This window comes from Astyanax mexicanus, unplaced genomic scaffold, assembly GCF_023375975.1.
Source record: "Astyanax mexicanus isolate ESR-SI-001 unplaced genomic scaffold, AstMex3_surface scaffold_33, whole genome shotgun sequence".
Classification (NCBI taxonomy): Eukaryota; Metazoa; Chordata; class Actinopteri; order Characiformes; family Acestrorhamphidae; genus Astyanax; species Astyanax mexicanus.
This window is the reverse complement of record NW_026040043.1, coordinates 3,293,435-3,319,303: the sequence shown is the minus strand read 5'-3', so window position 1 is coordinate 3,319,303 and position 25,869 is coordinate 3,293,435. Positions and strand designations below refer to the sequence as shown.

Genomic DNA, 25,869 nt, shown 5'->3' with positions numbered 1-25,869 from the left:
GATAGACCACAGAATGGTTTTCAAAATTGTAATCAAATAAAAATCTAAAAAGTGTGACGTGCAAAAGTATTCAGCCCCCTTTACTCTGAAAGTCTAAATAAATTCCAGTGCAATCAATTCCCTTCAGAAATCACTTAATCAGTAAACAGAGTCCAGCTGTGTGTAATTTGGTCTCTGATGTGTCTTGCGTTACGTTATGATGGGTTTATGATCTAGTGCAAGCTGCTAAACTGGAATACTGGATTGACCTCTGATTAGTCTGTTCGATATCCGATGGGTAAATGACATCAACATCGGACTCAGTATCAATACTGGATCAGATCGGACCAGTCTCTAAATGATAGAACTATCAGTCAGCATTTGTTTTGCAATATTTGAATAACATGCTTGCAAATCTCTTATCAGTGGACTGTAGAAGTGAAACCATTGGCAGACAAGTGGTCCAGAATTACGTATTACCCAGTCCTGAATAGCTATTTCATCTTCATTTAAAAAAAAAAAAAACATGTTCTTTTAAAGTTAATCTATGGAGATTTCTCTCCTGAAAACTGTTTATTTGGGTGAGCCAAGCTTCGGTTTCCAGATTTCCACCAATGCTGAGTGCAGCAGCATTAGCATTAGCAGCTAACAGTAAATGCTGCCCGACAGGCTGAGGAACCCTGAGTGTTCCACAAAGTCAGGGCGATATTAGCTAGTGCTTCGTCCCACGTAGCTTGTTTTAATACAGTAAACACGCAGACTACAGGCTGATAATACTCATCTCTGAACAGTGAAATAGCTAGCACTTAGCACGGTTTAATTGTTAATGCTAATGCTGATCCAGCAGTGCTAGCCAGGGTTAGGAACAGGTTACAGGTCAGTAATACTCACCTTTGAATGGTGAAAGAGCTATTAGCGCTTAGCTCGGTTTGGTTTTAAGGATTTTAAGTGCGCCTTATATTGCAGAAAACACGGTACAGTACACAGCTCAGCCTTCCTAGGTAGATAATAACCATAAATATAAAATATAAATATAATAATTCTCCTTTTCTCTTTGTGTTCTGCAGTTTGTCCCGGCACTGACAACAAGCTCAGCACCCTGTCGGATCTGGACCAGCAGTACCACACTCTGCGCAAGTTCTACGAGAACTGTGAGGTGGTGATGGGTAATCTGGAGATCACCAGCATCGAACGGAACCGCAACCTCAACTTCCTCAAGGTGAACTGCATGAACGTAAAGTACACTGAAGTCTAGAGCTGAGACAATAGAGCACTGAGTGGTTTATTGTGCCACTATGATTGAGAGATCATCACTAGTTCGAATCCCAGTCATGCAGCTTGCCATCAGCTGTCAGAGCCCTGAGAGAGCACAGTTGGCCCTGCTCTCTCTCTCTGGGTGGGTACAGTAGATGGCTCTCTTTCCCCTCATCACTCCTAGGGTGATATGGATCAGCACAAGGCTGCATCTGTGAGCTGATGTATATGTTGTGGCATCACTAGTGATGGGGGTATACAGCTGACTAGCAGCTTAGCTAAATCAGGGGAAAAAAATGGGAGATAACTAGTAATAAAACTTAAAAAAAAGACAAAACCATTAATTCATGCAAAAAACATCCACCATGTTGTTAAATTTGCATTTAGTGTACTAAATTACACACAGCTATACACTTTGAACTAATTAAGTGACTTCTGAAGGCAGTGGATTGCACTGGATTTTATTTAGGGGTTTTAGAGTGCAGAGGGGGCTGAAAACTTTTGCACATCACACTTTTCAGATATTTATTTGGTAAAAACTTTGAAAACCATGTATAAATTTCATTCGATGTCACACTAATGCATTACTTTGTGTTGATCTATGACTTAAAATCTCAGTAAAATACATTTAAGTTTGTGGAAAAGTTCAAGCAGTATGAATACTTTTGCAAGATACTGTATAACATTATAGTCATTATAGCTTTTAGAAAAATGTGTTTTGGGGAGGGGGGAGTAGTGCACTACAGGATTCTGTGGTTCGGCCTGAGCTTTAATTACTCTATTTTTTTTTCCCGCTTACATTACTTTTACTTTTATACTTTTTAAGTAGTTTTGAATACAGTACTTTTACAGTACTTTTACTTAAAGAGTAAAAGGCTTGAGTTGATACTTTAATTTCTGCAGAAGTGTTTTAAACCTTAGTATCTATACTTTGACCTACCAAGTAATGAAAAGAGGTATTTTGATACCTTTGTATATATGAGCATGGTTTATGGTTTTTAATACTGTATCAGGCAGCGTACTGTTAGATTGAAAATTTTATGTATCCAATGGCGGTCCAGCTGTTTTTCCTATTTTGCTTCCAAGTGTGGAAATGTGGAAATCTGTGTATGTGAGGGGGGTTGTTAAATCTACAGTACTGCTGAATATAAAACAGCACTTATTACCTGCTGGAAACATAAACACATCTTTACTTCTCAAAGTGAACTACAGGCCAGATGTGCAGTAAGTGAATCAGCATTTATCCCCCTGCTAATGATCATAAAAACACACTATCTTTACCCTGCGACTCCCACATCTCACCACCTCCTCCTGCTCACGTCCCGTCATGCGATGATAATTACAGCATTATCATTTTCACAATAGAAACCATCAGCGTTCTCATTAACCGCAGAACCATTAACTCACCCGTTATCCATATGCTCTGTTTACTGAACCGTCCGCCACGCAGGATTCCTCCTTTCATATATATACTCTCAATAACCCTGTAATACCTGCCGTTTCTAATAAAGTGGCCACAGTTAGTGAAAACACATAGTAGTAGTACTATAGTAGGTGTTTTTAATAATGTGGCCAGTTAGTGGAAGCACACAGTAATAGTACAATGGTAGGTGTTTCTAATAAAGTGGCCACAGTGAGTGGAAGCACACAGTAGTAGTACAATAGTAGATGTTTCCAATAAAGTGGCAACCGTTAGTAGAAGTACAGAGTAGTAGTATTATAGTTGGTGTTTCCAATAAAGTGGCCAGTATGAGGAACGTAGGTGTTTCTAATAAAGTGGCCACAGTTAGTGGAAGCACACAGTAGTAGTACAATAGTAGGTGTTTCCAATAAAGTGGCCACAGTTAGTGGAAGTACAGAGTAGTAGTATTATAGTAGGTGTTTCCAATAAAGTGACCAGTATGAGGAAAGTAGGTGTTTCTAATAAAGTGTCCAGTATGAGGAAAGTAGGTGTTTCCAATAAAGTGGCCACAGTTAGTGGAAGTACAGAGTAGTAGTATTATAGTAGGTGTTTCCAATAAAGTGGCCAGTATGAGGAAAGTAGGTGTTTCTAATAAAGTGTCCAGTATGAGGAAAATAGGTGTTTCTAATAAAGTGGCCAGTATGAGGAAAGTAGGTGTTTCTAATAAAGTGGCCAGTATGAGGAAAGTAGGTTTCCAATAAAGTGGCCACAGTTAGTGGAAGTACAGAGTAGTAATATTATAGTAGGTGTTTCTAAAAAAGTGGCCAGTTGGTGGAAGCACACAGTAGTAGTACTATAGTGGGTATTTCTAATAAAGTGGCCAGTATGAGGAAAGTAGGTGTTTCTAATAAAGTGGCCAGTTGGTGGAAGCACACAGTAGCAGTACTATAGTAGGTGTTTTTAATAAAGTGGCCAGTTAGTGGAAGCACAGTTGTAGTACTACAGCAGGTGTTTTACAATTCTCCTCCACCAGTCTTACACACAATTTTAGGGGGTTAAGTTTGGTTTGAGGGCTTGTGATCTTATCTTAGCTTATCTTTTTTCAGAGCTGTATGTTACTTTATTCATTTATTGGGCTGCGGGTAGAGCTCAGTGCTGTTTAAGGCAGTAGGTTGTCTCTGATTCGCTGGCTGCTGAAAGACTGACCTGAACTCTGGGTTTAACAGCAGAACCTGGTTGTCCTGGTTGATCCTCTTCAGCTCCAGACTCTCAGATCTTCTCTACAGCATCACTAAGACCCATAAAGCTTTAGGTGACACTGAGAGCAGAGCACGAGGGGCGGGACTTATCTCTGACCTGATCTCAGCTCCTCTACACCTCCTGAATCTGCAGCGTTAATTTAGTGTAAATCAGTAATCTGTTCCTGTGTGTCACAGAGGATTTAAATTAGGACAAGGTTTCTTCTAATTAACAAAGATTCATTTTAAAATAAGATATTTAGCTATTTTGTGGGTCAGTATTTATATAATATGCTAAATAGTTATATAAACTATTGTATACTTAATCAATGATACACTCGAGGTTCGTGCTATAACATGTAATATAGGCAGAGTATAGAGTAGAGAGTTAAAGAGGAGGAGAAAATATGATCTGATTGGATATAAAAACTCCGCCAGTTAAAATAGTTCCATTGCTGCTCTGTTTGTAGCTGCGCTGTTTGGTTTGTAAGCGCTGCATCGTTGCTAGGTTACCTGTATGTGGTGGAGTAATACATGGAGAGCTTCGGTTACAGTGCATTACCTCTCAGCCAATCACATTGCAGGGTCAGAACTAACAGTGGAATAATTAACAGTTTAATCACATAATTTGATGTAATAAATCAATCACATTTATTCCTTCTTAATGAAAGAGAGAGAGAACAGAGGAGGGGGTTTAAGACAGTCAGAGTTAGTTATGAGATTCAATCCATTTTCTAATATAAATGAAAAGTGATCTGCTTTCTAAATTGACAGTAATGATGATTTAGATATTCTTTTATTACAGCAAGAATTTGAATCAAATTTACTTTCAAACTGTGTAAAAAAATATATTGTGTGTATTAATACATTAATATTAAAGGCACTAATTATTACAAGAGGAATGTTAGCCTTCAATAAGCCCTTTAGTAATGGCTAAATTATAAATAAGTCCTTTTTGTACGTTTTATTCAGTTTTCTTTGATGTCAAAGTGAGTTTTTGCCAAAACACAATAACAATGTTTCTTTAATAATTTAAGTGTTTTATTATTAATTTAGCTATTTTTTAAATAGCTAAATATGTTTAAATATCAAGCTATTTAAACATGTCCACGAATTCCTTGTCCTCCCTGTTAACTGGGGGTAACTCCTCCCCTTTAAAAAACCTTTGATCATCATCATTATTCACACTGATCATCTATCTTACTGTCTGTATGTCAGCCTTTTCTATCTATCTATCTATCTATCTATCTATCTATCTATCTATCTATCTATCTATCTATCTATCTATCTATCTATCTATCTATCTATCTATCTATCTATCTATCTATCTATCTGTATCTCTGTCCGTCCGTCCCTCCGTCTGTCCATCTATCCACTGTGCCTATCTATCTATCTGTCTGTCTGTCTGTCTATTTGTCTGGCTGTCTGTCTCTCTATATATCTATCCACTGTGCCTGTCTATCTATCTGTCTGTCTGTTTCTCTGTCTATCTCTCTATCTATTTGTCGCCTGTCCATTCATCTATCTATTTATCTATATGTATGTCTGTCTGTCTGTCTATCCATACATACATACATACGTTCTTTCATCTGTCCATCTTGACCAAAGTGGAATAGAATACTAAAATTAGAGATGAGCAATATGATGATCCTAATATTTTTTTTAATATATACTTTTTTTCAATATACTTTTGAATCATATTGAGGATATCATCAGTGCTTGAAGATCACTGACCCACCTGTTGATTTTATTATAGAGAGCATAATTACTTCTGATTAATTGATGAAATGAACCTGTGTGTCCAAACACTGAGTTTAATATTATAGCGTGTAGTGTGAAAATGTCTTTATATATTGTGTTATAAGTTTATAAGTATATAAGTGTATGTGTTGTTTATGGTGTTGTATAAACAGTAAATGAAAGACTAAAACTAAAACTATGACAGTATCTGACGCAGTGTTATTCCTGTAGTACATGTTGATGTGTAGTGAGAGTCTGACAGTGATATAGTACAGTGATTTATTATTTATGTACAGATGTTGTTGTTTGGTTCTCTGCTGTGATTCTCGGGGGTTCTGGATCAGTCTGCTGCTGCTGCTGGTGTTGGTCAGTCAGCGGTGGCTAATGATGTTCCAGTGACTCTTCATTAAAATCTGATCAGTCAGTCTGGAGCTCTGATTGGCTGACTGGGAGCACTGGAGTGGGGTGTGTGAGGACTGAGGCTGTTTGCTTTCTCTTCTGCAGTATTAAACAGTGCAGTGTGTGACCAGATAGACTGAGGATCATCTTCAGACTCTTCATCTTCATTTTATTAGTGATAAAAGTAAAAAATTGTTTGCATGTTAAAATGCATTGCTGATGATTTAGTTCTGAAATACAACATTTACTGTCCTGTTTCTCTACCAGCTACACCTCCACCTCATACCCTGTAAACCCCAGAGGCAGAAAAACACACAGTTCATACTGTACAACCCGAATATACCCCTATAAACCACCTCCTGCTCCTCACTCAGCCAGCAAAACTACATCTACTAACACGTTACTTATTTTTTATTCTTAGCTGTAGTATCAGTAATTGTAGTAGTAGTACTAGTAATAGTAATGGTAATTGTAGTAGTAGTAGTAGTAGTAATTGCAGTAGTAGTAGTAGTATTAGTAATAGTAATGGTAATTGTAGTAGTAGTAGTAGCAATTGCAATGGTAGTTCACTAGTAATAGTAATGGTAATTGTATTAGTAGTAGTAGTAGTAGTAATTGCAGTAGTAGTAGTAGTACTAGTAATAGTAATGGTAATTGTAGTAGTAGTAGCAATTGCAATGGTAGGTCACTAGTAATAGTAATGGTAATTGTAGTAGTATTAGTAATAGCAGTAGTAGTAGTACTAGTAATAGTAATGGTAATTTTAGTAGTAGTAGTAGTAGTAGTAGTAGTAATAGCAGTAGTAGTAGTACTAGTAATAGTAATGGTAATTGTAGTAGTATTAGTAATAGCAGTAGTAGTAGTACTAGTAATAGTAATGGTAATTGTATTAGTAGTAGTAGTAGTAATTGCAGTAGTAGTAGTACTAGTAATAGTAATGGTAATTGTAGTAGTAGTAGTAGTAGTAGTAATTGCAGTGGTAGTTCACTAGTAATAGTAATGGTAATTGTAGTAGTATTAGTAATAGCAGTAGTAGTAGTACTAGTAATAGTAATGGTAATTGTAGTAGTAGTAGTAGTAGTGATTGCAGTGGTAGTTCACTAGTAATAGTAATGGTATATGTACTAGTATTAGTAATAGCAGTAGTAGTAGTACTAGTAATAGTAATGTAATTGTAGTAATAGTAGTAGTAATTGCAGTGGTAGTTCACTAGTAATAGTAATGGTAATTGTAGTAGTATTAGTAATAGCAGTAGTAGTAGTACTAGTAATAGTAATGGTAATTGTATTAGTAGGAGTAGTAGTAATTGCAGTAGTAGTAGTACTATTAATAGTTAGGTAATTGTAGTAGTAGTAATTGCAGTAGTAGTAGTACTAGTAATAGTAATGGTAATTGTAGTAGTAGTAGTAGTAGTAGTAGTAGTAGTAATTGCAGTGGTAGTTCACTAGTAATAGTAATGATAATTGTAGTAGTATTAGTAATAGCAGTAGTAGTAGTACTAGTAATAGTAATGGTAATTGTAGTAGTATTAGTAATAGCAGTAGTAGTAGTACTAGTAATAGTAATGATAATTGTAGTAGTATTAGTAATAGCAGTAGTAGTAGTACTAGTAATAGTAATGGTAATTGTAGTAGTATTAGTAATAGCAGTAGTAGTAGTACTAGTAATAGTAATGGTAATTGTAGTAGTAGTAGTAGTGATTGCAGTGGTAGTTCACTAGTAATAGTAATGGTATATGTACTAGTATTAGTAATAGCAGTAGTAGTAGTACTAGTAATAGTAATGTAATTGTAGTAATAGTAGTAGTAATTGCAGTGGTAGTTCACTAGCAATAGTAATGTAATTGTAGTAGTAGTAATAGTAATTGCAGTAGTAGTAGTACTAGTTATAGTAATGATAATTGTAATAGTAGTAGTAGTAATTGCAATGGTAGTTCACTAGTAATAGTAAAGGTAATTGTAGTAGTAGTAGTAATAGCAGTGATAGTTCACAAGTAATAGTAATGGTAATTGTAGTAGTAGTAATAGCAGTGATAGTTCACAAGTAATAGTAATGGTAATTGTAGTAGTAGTAGTAGTAATTGCAGCGGTAGTTCACTTGTCATAATAATGGTAATTGTATTAGTATTATCAGTAACTGTAGTAGTAGTAGTAGTGTTATCAGTAATTGTAGTAGTAGTAATAGTAATAGTAATTGCATTAGTAGTACCAGTAATTGTAATATTAGTAATATTAATTGTAATAGTAGTATCAATAATTGTATTGTTAGTAACAGTAATTCTAGTAGTAGTAGTAATATTAATGGTAACTGTAGTAGTAATAGTAGTAATAATAATTGTATTATTACTAATAGTAATTCAATAGTAGTAGTAGTAGTACTAGTAAAGGTAATGGCTATTGTAGTAGTAGTAGTAGTAGTTATAATTGCTGTGGGAGTTTACTAGCAAAAGTAATTATAGTATTAGTAATAGTAATTCAATAGTAGTAGTAGTACTAGTAAACGTAATGGCTATTGTAGTAGCAGTATCAGTAATTGTAGTATTATTAAAGTAATTTCCGTAGTAGTAGTACTAGTAAAAGTTATGGTAATTGCAGTAGTATTATCAGTAACTGTAGTAGTAACTATTAGTAGTAGTATTATCAGTAATTGCATTAGTAGTATCAGTAATTGTAATAGTAAAATCAATAATTGTAGAAGTAGTATCAGTATATAAAGTAGTAATAGTAATTTTAGTGGTGTAAGAAAAAAATATCACAGTGTTATGTTTTGCAGTTCTGTATATATTATCAAAAATAATTGATTCATTGATTTGAAATCATTAATTTATGAATAGAGATTGATGTCATACAGTAGGTAATTTAGTGCTGTGTTAAATACCATCCCACTGTAATTCAATTCAACTCTTGTTTTACTCACATGTTGTGAATAAGAGTGATTTAAAAATATTAAAATTAAAATTTTCGCAATCGGCATGTATTAAATTAAATTCTTTATCTATATATAACTCTATATATAATTCTGCTGCTGATATATAACTGAGATTAGAGTGTATTGTGGAGGTGAGGGTGGAGGAGCTGAATAAAGAGTAAAGAATGAGTAAATCTCAGTGAGTGGAGTAGAAGATGAGTAGGAGAGAAAGTTGTAGTTTTTGTTGGTATTCAATACGAGAAGAGTTCAGGCTGTGGTTCTGGTCTGAGTCTCAGTGTCTGGGATCAGTCCTCTCCTCTAAGACGTTCCTCAGACCCATCAGAGCTTTTGTGAATATCCCTGCTTTTGATAAGGCCGGCTGTGTTTTGATATCAAAGTGACTTTGATCTGGAAATCTGCTGTAATGTCGCCGGGCTGCTCTCGCTCCTGCAGCAGAAGCAGCTCTGCTCTCGCTCTGCTTAAAGACTGGTGTGGGGTTTGGGATTGGCTCTGAGTAATCTGCTTTACTGCAGGAGGAGCCGACCTGTGCTCTGCAGAAACCCGTATCTCCAAACGCTCAGAATGAGGAAGATCATTATCTTTTATCTTGATGCAGATTTGAGTTCCAAGAATGTCACTCTCTAAAGTCTTTCTAAAATATTTTACATTGTTTGGACACTAGACTGGTGTCAACTCAACTGATGTTGCTCCAAAAACTGAGCAATGGGAGAAATGGTTGGAGAAAAAAATGGTTAAAGGATGAATTCAGTGACCCCGCTTAGAATTACTACCATAGTATTAGCATTGCTATAAAGTGTTAGCATCACCATTAGCATCGCTACGCTACCATGTCCTTAACATCGATACCACATCAGCATTAGCATCTGCAATAGCATTTCCATTAGGTTCGAAACTTTGTTGTCACTTAGAATCACTTCCGTAGTATTAGCATTGCTACTAAAGTGTTAGCATCACCATTAGCATCGCTATGCTACCATATCCTTAACATCGATACCACATCAGCATTAGCATCTGCAATAGCATTTCCATTAGGTTCACAACTTTGTTGTCACTTAGAATCACTACCGTAGTATTAGCATTGCTACTAAAGTGTTAGCATCACCATTAGCATCGTCGTTTTAAAATTTTTTTACATTGTTTGGACACTAGATTGGTGTCAACTCAACTGATATCGCTCTAAAAACTGAGCAATTGGAGAAACGGTTGGAGAAAAAAATGGTTAGAGGATGAATTCAGTGACCCCGCTTAGAATTACTACCATAGTATTAGAATTACAAGTATAGTGTTAGCATCACCATTAGCATCGCTACGCTACCATGTCCTTAACATCGATACCACATCAGCATTAGCATCTGCAATAGCATTTCCATTAGGCTTGCAACTTTGTTGTCACTACTGTAGTATTAGCATTGCTACTAAAGTGTTAGCATCACCATTAGCATCGTCTTTAAAAAAAAATGTTATATTGTTTGGGCACTAGATAGGTGCCAACTCAACTGATGTCGCTCTAAAACTTGAGTGGAAAGAAATGAAATGGTTGGAGGATGAATTCAGTGTTTTTTCATTTTTTTTTATGTTCTGCATTGTAGCTTTATACTAGGCGCACAGGCATCCATATAAGCAGTGATGGTATAGTTACTTTGAAAAAATAATCCGATTACTGATTACTGATTACTCCTTTAAAAAGTAACTTAGTTACTTTATGGATTACTTGATTTTAAAAGTAACTAAGTTACTTTACAAGTTACTTTATTAGTTACTTTCAGCAGCTGCAGACACCACCTCCCGCCGCCTTAACATAAACATTATAACCAGTTTTGCCAATACTCCCTTTATTGGAAAATGCATTTTTAACAGCAACAATTTAAGTTGAACTATTTCCTAAAAAAAAAAAGTTTTTTTTTATAAAAGTAAAAAAAATAACTTAACATAAATATTTTTTTTAATAAAAAATAAAATATGGTCTTTCTTGATTTTACTAAACATAAATACTTGTTTTTATAAAAAAATATATAAAATAAAGAAAGTCTTTTTTGACCTGACATATTTAACACTGTAAAACTGAACATTGAAGCTGTTGTTCTCTGCAGGGCAGCAAGGAGTGGTTTTATAAAACAGAACCGTGTATATGGTCGAGGCCAGGGATCACATATTTGCAGACTGCGGTCCGGGTCCGGACCCAGACGTTGTCCAATACGGACCCATACCGGACCCAACTACTGAGAAGGATTTAATTCTGACAGTGTTCATTTAAAGCAGCGGAACTGTTCTTGTCTTTACGGTATGTGCGCTCTGCGCCACAGTGAACTTCCAATCACGTGTGGTGTAAAATCTTCAAACGCTCTCCTCTGCCAATCAAATTTGTGGCAGACCGCTGGCCTGGCTAGTGAATTGGGACGCGGCCGCAAAAAAACGCCTTTTTAAAGAGATAGGGAGCCCAAGAACTGGCGGAAAAACAAAAACAGGCGGAAACTAAAGACACACCGAGCGCGAGAGAGAGAGACAGGGGAGAAAGCGAGAAGCGTGTGATTGGGGAAGAGCGGAGGGGGAATGGGTAAGGGAGCGGGGTGTGTGTGTGTGTGTGGAGGAGATGAGGTGGAGAGAGAGAGAGAGAGAGAGAGAGAGAGTAACGCACAGTGACTTAAATAAGTAACTTTAATCTGATTACTGGATTGGAAATAGTAACGCGTTAGATTACTCGTTACTGAAAAAAAGAGTCAGATTAGAGTAACACGTTACTGACATCACTGCATATAAGGCATTATTTATTACACAAAAATTGTTAAACAAACTAGTATATGTTTTATATTTTACATCTTTCTAAGTAGCTCCTCTTTGATGCTTACATGACAGTTTTGCACATTTTCTCAGGCATTTTCTCAGTGTTGTGAAGAGGTATGTTGCATGTTACAGGTATACAGTGAATAGTGAAAATTTGAGTAACGTTCTAATCCAGATTATGAGAAGCAAGAACTACTCAACTAAATAAAGAAAAAAAAAATACTTTAAGAAGAAAATCACTGCAGTCACTGCAAATACCATCAAAAATGTTATAATGATGGAAATGGCACTCATCAGTACCACCCCAGGAAAGGAAGAGCAAGAGTTTCCTCTGTTGTACAGGATAAATTCATCAGAGTTACCAGACCCAGAAACTACAAGTTAAGAGTATTTTTGTTTATTTAACACTTAATCCATAATCTGGATTTACTATGTAGGAAAAAAGAAAAACATTGAATGAGAAGGTGTGTCCAAACTTTTGACTGGTACTGTAAATACATACTGTAAATTTGACTTGAATTGAGTTAAATTAGTGAGATTACATGCACGTAATACTCTTATAATTGTTATATATCAGTCATCCTATCAACACATTTATATGCATTTGCATAAAAGCAATATGAAAAACCTTAAATAAGTCAAACCATCATCTGATTTCCAATTTGCAATTAGACAGTAAACTTACAATAATGTGTGATGCACTTCATTATGAGCGAATGAGCAGATGAAGGCACTATTTTAGTGATCTGTAGGGAGCCGTGCACCATGTTGCGTGATTTAGGGCGTGTCAGTGTGTCTTTACTATCGTAAAGGTGAGAAAAGTACACCTTGCGCTGCTCGAAATGTGCAAAAGGCATGTACTAATTCTCTTAATTAATCACGGGTGTGGTTAATTTTGGGCATAACATAAAATAAACCAATCAGCGTGTCACTTGCTTATCATACCCTTTAAGAGTCAGGTGAGCTCTGACTTTGAGGGATTGCTATTTTAACGGTGCAGCTACCTGGACATGGCATACACTTCTCAGTAGAGGACACTGACCTTCTCGTTTACACTGTAAAGGTACACCAGCAGCTTTGAAGGGAACTCATTTAGGGTGCCCAATGCACTTGCGTTGCCAAGATAGCAATGGACGTCTGTTGACTGTTGTCAGGGTTTTAATCAGTCAGTGGCGCACCTGTGTTTTTGGCTGCCAAAATAGCAATACACCAGAAATGTACCTGAACACACCACATTTCCAGAACACCACACCCATCAGTGTAGATATATATTCAGAAGCTCTGTTGCTATTTAAACCATGCAGGCGGAAGGTGTGAAAATAGACTGTTGGCAGAGTGTAAGATAGTAATGAGCATTACAACATAGGGCCCTGAGTTTGCTGTTTAGATATCTCCATGTTCGCAGTAGCTCTTGCATCAGCATCATTAGCAGAGCTGCATATTTTATTGCTTCTTTAGTTCGTAGTTCATTTCGTAGCCGCAGCAGTTGTCTATTTTCTCCAGTACATGTAGGATGTGATACTGAAGCAGTAAATACTGAGGGAAGGAAGGGAGAGTTTGAGTACAGAGCTGCTCTGTAGTGGAGAGGGAGTTATTAATCCAGAGAGAGAAAAGAATGCTGGGATTAATAATTAATGGGATGGTCATGGAGGACAGATCTACTCATCTCCACGCTTTATTACACTTTTATCACACACTTTATTCAGTCTGTTTTTATGGAGGAACATGATGTTAGCTTTAGCTAATATTCCCTATCTAAAATACTAATACAGAATACACCAGCAGATGACATGTCACTTCCTCCAGACTTCCTTGATTTCCAAATGAAATGTAAAATGTACTGATGATCAGTGATGGTTTGGAGAGACATGCTGATCATCTGCTGGTGTTGATCCACTGTGTTTTATTAAGTCCAAAGTCAGCAAGCACTTCATGCTTCCCTTTGCTGCTGATAACTTTTATGGAGATGCGGATTTCATTTTCCAGCAGAACTTGGCACACTGCCCACACTGCCAAGTAGTACCAATTTGTCTAAAATATAATATTTTAATTTTCTGAGACACTATTTTTTTGGTATTTCATTGGCTGTAAGCCATAATCATAATCAACAATAAAAGAAATAAACACTTAATAAAATAGATCACTCTGTGTTTAATACATCTATATAATAAATGAGTTTCACATTTTTTCAAATGAATTACTGAAATAAAGTAACTTTTCAATGATATTAGTACATGCAATCGGCTAATCAGGCTATCATGCTAATAATTAATAATGTGAGCAATTTTTTGGATCACAAGTGAGATAACAACTATGCTGGTCTTACTTTGGGGTGGATTTAATAACGTTTTTTGATTTTATTCAGTTGAAATTGAAGGAGAAGGTGTGTCGAACTCTATAATTGTTTAGAGGATGTTGTTGATGGCAGTGTGTAAATCGAGTAGCTGCTCCCATCTGTTTTGATTTCTTATGATTTCTATATTACTTCCTCATGTTCAAATAATCCAGTTTTTAAATATGCCTTAATCAGGCTTTGTGTGTAACTCTACTAAAAGTGAATTAATGGATATTGGGAAACCCACCCCTGACCAGTAAACTGTTCAGGTCTGAGGTGGTCTCCTTTTATTGAAGTGACCTTGATTAATGGGCAGCATGATGTTTGATTAAGGAGCGATTACAATCATGTGGTTATACTGGATTTGGATTGGATGTGGTTCTGTAGAAGAGGATGAGTAGTGAAGGCGAGGGGTGGTGTAGGGGGGGTGTAGAGGGGTTTAAGGGAGGGGGATGGAGTACAGGGGCTGATGGGGCTCATAAATGTTTGAGTGGTCAGTCTTCAGAACTGAGTCCACAGAGAAAAAGAGAGATCAATACACAGAAAGAACAGAGTACAGAGAGAAAGAGAGAGAGAGAGAATAGTGGGGGTTGACAGGGATTATAAAGAAGAAGGATTGAAAACAGACGAGATAAAACCAGTAACTCAGCCACACTCTATTCTCTATATCTGTTCATTAGTAGAGTTCAGCATAAAGAACAAAACGCTCGCATAAAACTCATAAATAATGAAAACATGAAGAACCAAGAAGCCCAAACAGAAGAAATGTTATTTTTGTATTTTTTTATGTGGTACTAAGCTGATTAATGTACTGTTTGCAAAATGTACTAAGCACAATAATATAGAGGATATATTAATTTAAATAAATTTTTAATTTTTCGTATTATATCGTAGCGGATAATATAATTATAATTTTCAAAACACTTAAAAAAAAGTCATGATTAAAGTGGTATTCTCTCTTGAAAGCCATCTATTTTAGATTAGTTTTGCTATTTTGATGTGAAGTTTTAAAGGATACTTGTTATGCAAAACTTTTTGCATGCTTTTGTATTTCCACTTGGGTATCCACATCAAGAACTTTTTTAACTAAGTAAAGAAAAAAAATACTTTTCAAAAAATTTTTAAGAACTTTAAAAGTGTCCTCACGTGAAAAGACCATCAAAAACAATATGATAGAACTGGCACTCATCAGGACTACACCAGTAAAGGAAGAGCAAGAGTTTCATCTTACTAACATTAAAAATAAAATAAAATAAAAAATCCTACATATTGCAGACGATATCATTATAATTTTTGAAATGCTAAAACAAACTATGTCATGATTAAAGTGGTATTCTCTCTTGACAGCAGACTATTTTAGACTAACCTCTCAACAAAGTAAAGAAAAAAGTTACTTTAAGAAAAAATGAAGGTCAATTAATCTAAAAAACTTCATTAACTTTGAAAGTGACCTCAAGTGCAAAGACCGTCAAAAACAATATGATAGAACTGGCACTCATCAGGACCACCCCAGTAGAGGAAGAGCAAGAGTTTCCTCTGTTGTACAGGATAGGTTTATTAGAGATACCAGCCTCAGAAACCAAACAATTTTACTACTATAAAAAATAAAAATCATACATAGTGTTTTAAATAGGTCTGTCATTGATTGTTTTGCCGTAGGAATAATTACGATTATAACACTATTATTGCTATTTCAACACCATTTTATGAAACTGATATAAAGAGAATACAGCAGCGCAATTAAAACATTTACACATTACTTTTTTATTCATACAAAAAATAGACATAATTTTCTTGCCAAATAAACACAATGGACAAGATTAAAAACATAAACAAAGATCAAGCCTATATGTTGTACATTAAGTCAATAATGTAACACTCCTAGATTCAAACTATATTACAAATTTATTTGCTAAATACACAAGAAATCTCTTTAAAATAGAGATACTATATTGTGGCCTATTGTATCTATATATATTAAAATGTTTGAATATTGAGAAATTAACTGTGATTTACCCCATATATAAGTACATTCTGCTCTTGCTTCATTATTATAATCAGGCTTGCTTTGGTTTGGTTTGGCTTGCTTTGGTTTCCTTTGGTTGGGTTTTGCTTGATTTGGGTTTGAATAGGGTTTGACTAAGCTTGATCTGGCTTGAATTTATTTAGGTCTTGTTTGGATTTGGTTGGCATTGGTTTGGTTTGGTTTTGCTTATGTTAGGTTAGGTTGGGATGAGTTGGGTTGGGTTGGGTTGTCTTGGCTTGGTCTTGGTTTGTATTTGAATTTTGGTTTGGTTGGCTTGGGTTGGTCTGATTACGGTTCAGATAGTGTTTGACTTGGCTTGGTCTGGTTAGGGTTTTAAGTTTGGTCTTGGCTTGGCTTTTCTAGGATTTGCCTTGTCAGGCTTCCCTTTGTCTGGTGTGGTCTGGTTTGGCTTTGGTTAGGTTTGGATGAGTTTGATTGAAGTTGTGTTGGTTTGGTCTGATCAGGTCTGGGTTGGATTTAGTTGTCTTGGCTTGGTCTGGTTTGGATTTGGGGTGGGGTGGGTTGGCTTGGTTAGGGTCTAGGTATGGTTTGACTTACTTTGGTCTGGCTTGGATTTGGTTAGCTCAGATTGGCTTGACTATTCTAGGCTTTGCCTTGCCTGGCCTGCCTTGGTCTGGTTTGGTTTGGTTTTGTTTGGGTTTAGTTAGGTTAGGTTCAGTAAGTCAGGTTGGGTTGAGTTGGACTGTGTTGCATTTGGTCTGATTTGGTCTTGTCTGGTCTAATTTGGGTTTGAATTTGGTTTACTTTTGTCAGAGTTTGGTTTATTTGGCTTGGTTTGGTTTGTTTTTGGGGAAAAATTCAAGTGTACCAAATTTGACACAGTAATTTAGATTGTAACTCTGTTTAACACTTGGTTGTTGCTTCAATAATTCACAATCCTTTATTATACATTTCACAGCCATTAAGCTTGAATCTGCAAGCCTCTAATTATTGCTTCAACCCTGAATAAAACTGAAAAACACTGGTCAGAACACTGACCACTGACACAGATGTTTGGATTGGAGTTAAACATGGATACTTTGTTCAAAAACAACTAAAGTTGTATTTTCTTTAGTTCTCTTTGAGGACTTTTACCCCTAGGGATTGGCTCGTACAGTGTATTAAAGCAATCCCTCTTAGGAGACGCACCTTTTAAATTGCATTTCACTGGACTGACATCATTTGTTGAATGTCGTCTTTTGTCTGTGACCTCTAAACCTCTCTATTGTCCACCGCTCTCCACTCTCAGTCCTGTGTCTTTCTCAGTCCCGTGAGCCCGTGTGTCACAGTGTTTCTCTCCACTATCCTGATGACCTGCTATTGTTCACCAGCGCTTGCCAAGTGGTCAGGTCTGGGTGGCCGTCACGACTGTGCCCGCCGGTCCCCGGGTGGTAAAGTCAGGGCGTTTTTTTGTGTGCGGTGGCCCAAACTTTCCTCGCCTGGCACGAGCTGACATTAAAACCAAGTATTCAACAGCGCTTAATTTATGAGCCTCTTCAAATGGTTTCCCTCTGTGGATTTTTAATATCTCTCTGTGACAGCTGGTTTCGGGCAAATATGCGCAGCGTTGTGCCGCCTGCCACATGGGGTGTAACAAACAGATTGCGTTAAACAGCGACAATGACATTTATATTGTTTTCCCTGCGATTGGGATGCAGACGGGGTCCCTGCCGCCCTCCCTCATGTGCCCACTCGCACTACAAAATGATACAGATGATAAAACATTTGCTGGCTAACCTCAGAAGCGGGAGATACCGCAGACTGCTCACTGCCTTTAACACCTCCTACTGTCTCCCTGCTTTAACCTTATACATTATGCACCGTGGCACATAGTTCCCCACGCTTTCTTCCTCATGTTCCCAGATTCTCATACTGCGCAAAGTGAGGCCATGGTTTGACATGTTTGGGTGGGTTAGGTTGGGATGGCTTAGCTTAGTTTGTCAGTGTCAGTTCCCAGATGGAACCAAAGAATAGTAGATTCATCCTTGTGCAAACTCAATTTGTTGATGACGTATCCTTGGTTCCAAAGCCCGAACAGAAGCAGTTCAAGAACTTTCTTTTGATTCTTTTGGTTGAAAAGGACTCTCAGTGGTTCTACTTAATGTTGTCATGGAGCTTGTAGTGGTTGTACCACCCTGTTGATGACGTATTCTCTGACGTATTTTCGTTTCCACTAAAACTGATGCAAACGTTGGATGATTCGCTGAAAAGCACCAATGTTCTTATAAACCTGAATGGAAACAGTTAAAAAAAGTTATTTTGGTTGAAAATGGACTAACAGTGGTTCTACTTAATGATTTTAAGAAGTTTTATCGTTGTGGCTTCATTTTCTTACTTATAGCTTTCAGTTTTTCTTTAAATTCTTAGTTCCTCTTAGATTTTAGGAGATCTTTTCGAATATTTTAAATATTGTTTTTTCACAGTTTTTTCTTGCCACCATCTTTTTTCTTCTTGTTTCTTCTCAGATTGTCATCTTCATGTTTTTCATTTTTAAAGCTTTGTTCCTCCTAGTGGTTCTTCTTCTTGCTCCTGGGGAGTTACTAATTGTTGAATCTTGATTCCTCTGAGGGGCTCATCCTCTTGTCATGCTCTTAGGGAGCTTTTTCCTCTTAAGGAGGTTCCTCATTATGATTCTTCTCACTGTTTTATATAGATTGGTTCTTTCTTATGATTTTAGACAGTTTTTATCTTTCATTCTTGGTTAATCTGAGAGTTTGTTCTGATTGGTCTTACTACTGTTGAGTTTTGGATCCTCTCTCAGCTTTTTAAGTTTATGCTTATTATCTGAGTCTTGGTTCCTTTCAGTGGTTCTTTCTTGTGCTCCAGAGTTGTTAGGTTGGCTTTACTGTTTTTACTCTTCTTTGTATTCTTCTTCTTCTATTCACAAATTTTTATCACTATATTCTCCAACAGCTTTTGACCTTTTTTGGACACACTTTTTTGGAGTATAGTCAAACACTTTTGCACTTTTGAAAGGTTTTTGGACACTGCTATATCAGATGAAAATATTGGCACTCCACCATTTTAGCCAAAAATTGTTTGGGCTTCAGCGTTTAGCCAAAGAATTTAAGACTTTAGCATGCAGCCAAAGGCTTTGGACACTTCTATATCAGACAAGAGTATTAGCATTCCAACATTTTAGCCAAAATATTTGTAACTTTTTGCTTTTAGCCAAATGTTTTTGAATTTTTGCTTTTAGCTAAAGGTTTTTGGACACTGCTATATCAGAAAAAATATTAGCATTCCACCATTTTAGCCAAAAGTTTTTGGATTTTAGCATTTAGCCAAAAGTTTTTTTGGCTTTAGTATTTAGCCAAAGATTTTGGACAGTGCTATATTAAACAGAAGTACTAGCTTTCACTCATTTCAGCCAAAAGGTTTTGAACTTTAGTATTTAGCCAACGTTTTTGGACACCTCTATATGAGACCAAAGTATTAGCATTCCACCATTTTAGCCAAAATGTTTTAAACTTTAGCTTTTAGCTAAAAGTTTAAGGACTTGAGCTGTTAGCCAAAGGTTTTTTGGACTAGGCAAAAGTAATAGCATTCCACTATTTTAGCCAAAATTCAACAGCATAGCACTTCACACTCTTCACATTCTTCAGACAGAACCACCTTAGCAACCATTTTTAATTTTCAACATTATTAGCACACTTTTCCAAGCCAACTTAAAATGAATTCCCAAACTTTCCCTTTCTAGTTTTATTTACTCTTCATTTTTTATTCATCCCAGCTTTTCTCTCAGTGTTGCTTCTTCATATTCAGAGTAAGTTTTTTCTTTAAATCTTGGTTTCTTACAGTGTTCTTCTTCAGTGTTCAGACTCTTTGAGCTTTTTAGAATCTTGAAGTTCCTTCAACTTGCTTTTAGGGAGTTTTTCCTGCTAAGACCTTTTATAGCCCTTTAAAACCAATGTGGAATAGGCTCTGTTAATTTTGAACCATTTGGTGCATTTCCACCAATAAAAATAGGTTCTACAGGTTTTGTTCCCTGCTGGAACCAAAGAACAGTAGGTTCTTCAGCACCCAACAACTAAAAAAGTCCTGTAGTGAGAACCTGAGAATTGGGAATTTTTGTAACATTGTACAGATAAAAAGTATTTTTTTTAGAGTATATGGGAAACCTCTATGTGTAGAGGTTTGTGTGAGTGGGCAGTCTGAATTGATGTTCAAACACGGTGTAAGAATGCTTGGTTTTTATGATTTTGAATGTTTTAATCTTTAAGCCTCGAGCATCAGCTCAACACTGCCAGTTCTTCAAAGCGTAGAGACTACCATCAGTCGTCTAATGATGTAGAGGAGCGATCCTCGTTCCCAGCATCCTGCAGTCCTGTAGCCCTGATGTTCAGGTCAGGAATGCTGGAAAGAGGAGCTCCAGCCTCAGGACACGGAGAGGAATGCAGGAATCAGGTTTAGGAGACGGTTTGGACTGTATGTAGTTGTTTTTTTTTGTGTAGCGCTGTTGCTAATTGCTGTGGTTGGAACTGAAGGAGTCCAGGGGGAAGCTCTTATTCTGAAACTCAAATAGAAAGAATGTAACCTACAGGGTCAGAGCTAGAGGCTGGATTTTCTATTTATAGGTTTATGTTTGAGTAAAATGAACATTATGGTTTTATTCTATAAACTACAGACATTTCTCCCAAATTCCAAATAAAAATATTGTCATTTAGAGCATTTATTTGCAGAAAATAACAAAAAAGAGCTTTCAGACCTCAAATAATGCAAAGAAAACAACAAGTTCATATTCATAAAGTTTTAAGAGTTCAGAAAAAAACAATATTTGGTGGAATAACCCTGGTTGATTTTTAATCACAGTTTTCATGCATCTTGGCATCATGTTCTCCTCCACCAGTCTTACACACTGCTTTTGGATAACTTTATGCTGCTTTACTCCTGGTGCAAAACTTCAAGAGCAGTTCAGTTTGGTTTGATGGCTTGTGATCATCCATCTTCCTCTTGATTATATTCCGGAGGTTTTTAATTTGGTAAAATCAAAGAAACTCATCATTTTTAAGTGGCCTCTAGTGTAATCTAATAACTTGGTTGTGCTCTTTACTCTTGGCGGCAACAGCTGCAATCAAGTGTTACTGATAACTGATAACGAGTCTTTCTCATCTCTGTGGAGGAATATTGTTTCACTCTTCTTTACAGAATTACAGTTTTAATTCAGACACATCATTTAATTCAAACTCATCATTTTTAAGTGGCCTCTAGTGTAATCTAATAACTTGGTTGTGCTCTTTACTCTTGGCGGCAACAGCTGCAATCAAGTGTTACTGATAACTGATAACGAGTCTTTCTCATCTCTGTGGAGGAATATTGTTTCACTCTTCTTTACAGAATTACAGTTTTAATTCAGACACATTGGAGGATTTTCCAGCATTAACATCCTGTTTAAGATCATCCACAGCATCTCAATCATCCAGACTTTAACTAGACCCTCCAAAACCTTAATTTAGTTTATTAATCCATTCAGAGGTGAACTTTAGAGGTTTGTGTTTTTTGGATCATTGTCCTGCTGCAGAACCCAAGTACACCTGAGCTTAAGATCACAAACAGATGGACGGATATTCTCCTTCAGGATTTTAACTGAGGCGAGTGAGATCCTGCAGTTCTTTTTTTTTTTGTATAATTTTATTTAAAATATTTCCCATTTTCTCCCCAATTTACACGGCCAATTACCCAACCCACTCATTAGGACTCCTCCTATCACTAGTGATGCCCCAACACAGCAGGAGGATGAACACTAATACATGCTTCCTCTGATACATGTGAAGTCAGCCACCGCTTCTTTTCGAGCTGCTGCTGATGCAGCATTGCCGAATAGCATCACAGCACTAACGCTCGGAGGAAAACGCAGCAACTCGGTTCTGATACATCAGCTCACGCCCTGTGCTGTGGACATCATCCTAGGAGTGATCCCTCCCACCCGGAGGGAGCAGGGCCAATTTTGCTCCCTCTGAGCGCTGGCAGCTCGATGGTAAATGCGTGAGCGGGGGGTTCGAACCTGCGACCTCCTGCTCATAGTGGCATCCTGCAGTTCTTTAAATGCTGTTCTGGGTTCTTTTGGGACCTCCTGGATGAGTTGTTCATGCCCTTTTGGAGTAATTTTGGTCTTCAGACGGGTTGTATTTAAGTGATTTCTTGATTAAACATAGACATAGAACGTAGTTTCACTTGTTTATACAAACAAAAAATACATTTATAAAATAATTACCATGTTCACAAATGTGGATGACGATAAACTCTTCTTCTTTTTTTTTTCTTGTTCTTCTTCCATTCATGGAATTTTATTATTATCTCCTCCATCAGCTTTTGACCTTTTTTTGACTTCAGAATATAGCTAAATGTTTTTGGATGTTAACATTTAGCCAAATGTTTTTGGATGTTAGCATTTAGCCAAATGTTTTTGAATATTAACATTTAGCCAAATGTTTTTGGATGTTAGCATTTAGCCAAAGGTTTTGGATGTTAGCATTTAGCCAAAGGTTTTTGGATGTTAGCATTTAGCCAAATGTTTTGGATGTTAGCATTTAGCCAAAGGTTTTTTGGATGTTAGCATTTAGCCAAAAGTTTTTAGATGTTAGCATTTAGCCAAAGGTTTTTGGATGTTAGCATTTAGGCAAAGGTTTTTGGACCCAGCTAAATCAGACAAAAGTTTTAGCATTTCATCATTTTAGATGAACATTTTTAGACTTCAGCATTTAGCCAAAGGTTTTGGGACATCATCAAGATGTTTATTGGCAAATGTGAGACGGGCTGTTCTGTTAATTTTCACCCAGACCTGCAGTTCTTTAAATGTTGTTCTGGGTTCTTTTGTGATCTCCTGGATGAGTTGTTCATGCCCTTTTGGAGTAATTTCCATCGGTCAGTCACTCTTGGGAAGGTTCACCAGTGTTCCATGTTTTATACAGGTTCTATTAAAGTGATTTCTTGATGAAACATAGACATAGAATATTTTCGCAAATGCGGATGACGCTGAACATAAAGACACTTTTAGCAGCAGTTATTTCACAGTTAACAAAGTGATCAGTTCTCGGGGGTTTCGCTCAATCTGACTGCTTATGGAAGGAAGACGGGTCTGCATACTGTCTGCATCTGAGCCAATCAGCTTTTAGTATGCAAATTAAGTTTCTTTAACTTTTTTTACTAAAGATTTTCCTTGGATTAAAGGAGCTTTAATGTAATATTCTGTTTCTTCATGAGCATTAATTTACATTTTTATTATTCTCCGGCTAGATTTGATTAACTTGTTCCCACGCCTTAATAAGTTGTGGCCACGCCTTAATGATCTCGTTCCTACATCTAAGTATTTCATTCCCACTTTTTTTGTACATGATGTCACCTTAGGGTCTCCGTACTTTTCTGAATTTCTGTATGTAAAACCAATAGCCACTAAAAAACGTAGTTTTTCGAAGAGTCCAGCAAATTTTGGTCAGCTGATAAAGAAAGTTTTAGCTGGTTTAAAGTAAATGAAATAAAAAGCTTTATGTTTTATTCTTGTTCTTATCTGCTGTGACCCGTCATTAACCTGTAGATCCTGAACCCGTGCAGAAACACAGCTGCCAATTACTCTGGATTTGTTATGCAGAAAAAAACCTCCTCAACCCCGGGGTTATTTTCCACACAGCACCTCTTCTTTAATAACACTGGTGAAAAGGGGAAGGTATAATCTGGGTAATTACACACTGCAGCGCTGTCATTTCTCACTGTATTGTATGTGGTGTCAGGAGGACGCAGGGAACTGTAGTTTCTGCCTGTTATCAGCTGCACTTCAGCACACGCCTGACTCTCTAATCACTGCCTGCAACTTTTATTCAACTTTTTAATATAAATATAACAATCATGCAAAACTGCAGCAACAATAGACGCCACACAGTTCATAACTGTTCCCTCAGTCCCTCAGAGACACGTCTTATTAATAATTAATCCACAGCATTAACCCTTTAACATCCTTTTTATTTCTGTATTTTCTTTTTAAGAACGTTTTTTAGTTTTTAAATGTACACCTCTGTTAAAAAAATCTGAGATGACACCTTGTTCTATTTTCTGATTATTTGAGGCAAGATATTTGATGTAAAACCTCATTATTTATTTTTTCCCATTTAGTATATTGATAAAATGTGTTTTCATCAATTTTCCCAATTTTTTGTTTAGTCAATTATTCCTTTCATGAATAGAATTTTAGCTATTACAACAAAACAAACAAACAAAAAATCTCAGTTCTCTGATTTTTCCATTTTTGCATTTTTAATCAGAAATTTAATAGTATAATTCAACTTAATATTGGTACAAGACGCACAAAAATAAATAAATTAAATTTAAAATATATATATTTTTCATTTTTCCTGAAGTAAAAATATAAATATTATTATAAATAATAATATAAACACGATATAAAAAAATTCTATTGTAAAAACGGTAAAAGCCCATTTCTTCTTCACTAAACTAAATGTAAAAAATAAAAAAAACTACCTTACATTTTGGGTCAACTGTTCAGAAAATTAAACTGATAAAGGTTATTCTGGCCGTTCTGGAAGCAGAAGATAATAAAGTAGGTGTTTCTAATAAAGTGGCCAGAGTTCTGGTGTTTGTTCTGATTTCTCTCCTTGTTGTTTGTGTTTTATTTGTACAGTCGATCAGAGAGGTGACCGGCTACGTTCTGGTGGCTCTGAATCAGTTTGATTATCTTCCTCTGGAGAATCTGAGAATCATCCGCGGCACCAAACTCTACGAAGGTCGATACGCTCTGGCCATCTTCCTCAACTACAGACGAGACGGATACTTCGGCCTCCGGCAGCTCGGCCTCAAGAACCTCACCGGTACGTTACTCTACATTTATACTGTATTTACAATCACAACATTTACAGTTGCAAGAAAAAGTATGTGAACCATTTGGGATTATACTTGGATTTCTGCATAAATTGATCATTAAATGTGTTCTGATCTTTATATAATTCACAACAATAGACAAACACAGTCTGCTTAAACTAATACCACACAAAAAGTATATGTTTGCAAAGTTTTATTGAACATAACATGTTATCATTCACAGTGAATGGGGAAAAAGTATGTGAACCCCTCGGCTAACGACTAGCTAAGAGCTAATTGGAACCAGGATGTGATGAGATTGTGTTGAGATGTGTTGATTAAAGCTGTCCTGCCCTATAAAACAGTTTGCTGCTTTTAAGAAGCATTGCTTGATGTGAATCACGCCTCTCAGCACAAAAGATCAAGCTCTCAGAAGACCTACATTCAACAATTGCTGACTTGCGTGAAGCTGGAAAGGGTTACAAAAGTATCTCTAAAAGCCTTGATGTTCACGTGCCCACGGTAAGACACGATAAGTTCAGCACTGTTGCTACTCTCCCTAGGCGTGGTAAAGTCCTGTAAAGATGACTGCAAGAGCACAGCACAACGTGTTCAATGAGGTGAGGAAGAATCCTAGAGTGTCAGCTGAAGGCTTACAGAAATCTCTGGCACATGCTAACATTTTCAACAAATCTACAATAAGGAAAACATTAAACAAGAATCCTGATGAGAACCAGTTTTATCATAATGTATTTGATTGTCTTTGCGGTGTCTGCACCTGAGGATATTTTCAAAGTTCTTGAAGTGTTTTGGATTGACAGAGCTTCATTTCTTCTTAAAGTATTTTAGTCGTTACTTAGTTGAGTAGTTCTTGTTCCTGTATTTCAGTGGCTTTACACTGATGCTACAGATGATCATATTCATATCCAACCCATAACCCAAAAGCCACGTTTGCATTCACAGCCTGTTTCCAGAAAAG

General features: G+C 36.5%; 1 protein-coding gene across 1 annotated transcript in view; it reads left to right on the top strand.

The window, feature by feature from the left end:
• The window catches only part of LOC103038099 (receptor tyrosine-protein kinase erbB-4), a 241,984-nt gene that overhangs the window by 128,846 nt on the left and 87,269 nt on the right, over positions 1 to 25,869 (top strand). Inside the window, exons 2-3 of the mRNA XM_049473047.1 lie at positions 1,047 to 1,198; positions 24,715 to 24,901. Of these exons, the coding sequence (XP_049329004.1) occupies positions 1,047 to 1,198; positions 24,715 to 24,901 (339 nt within the window). The remainder of the gene's footprint in view (positions 1 to 1,046; positions 1,199 to 24,714; positions 24,902 to 25,869) is intronic.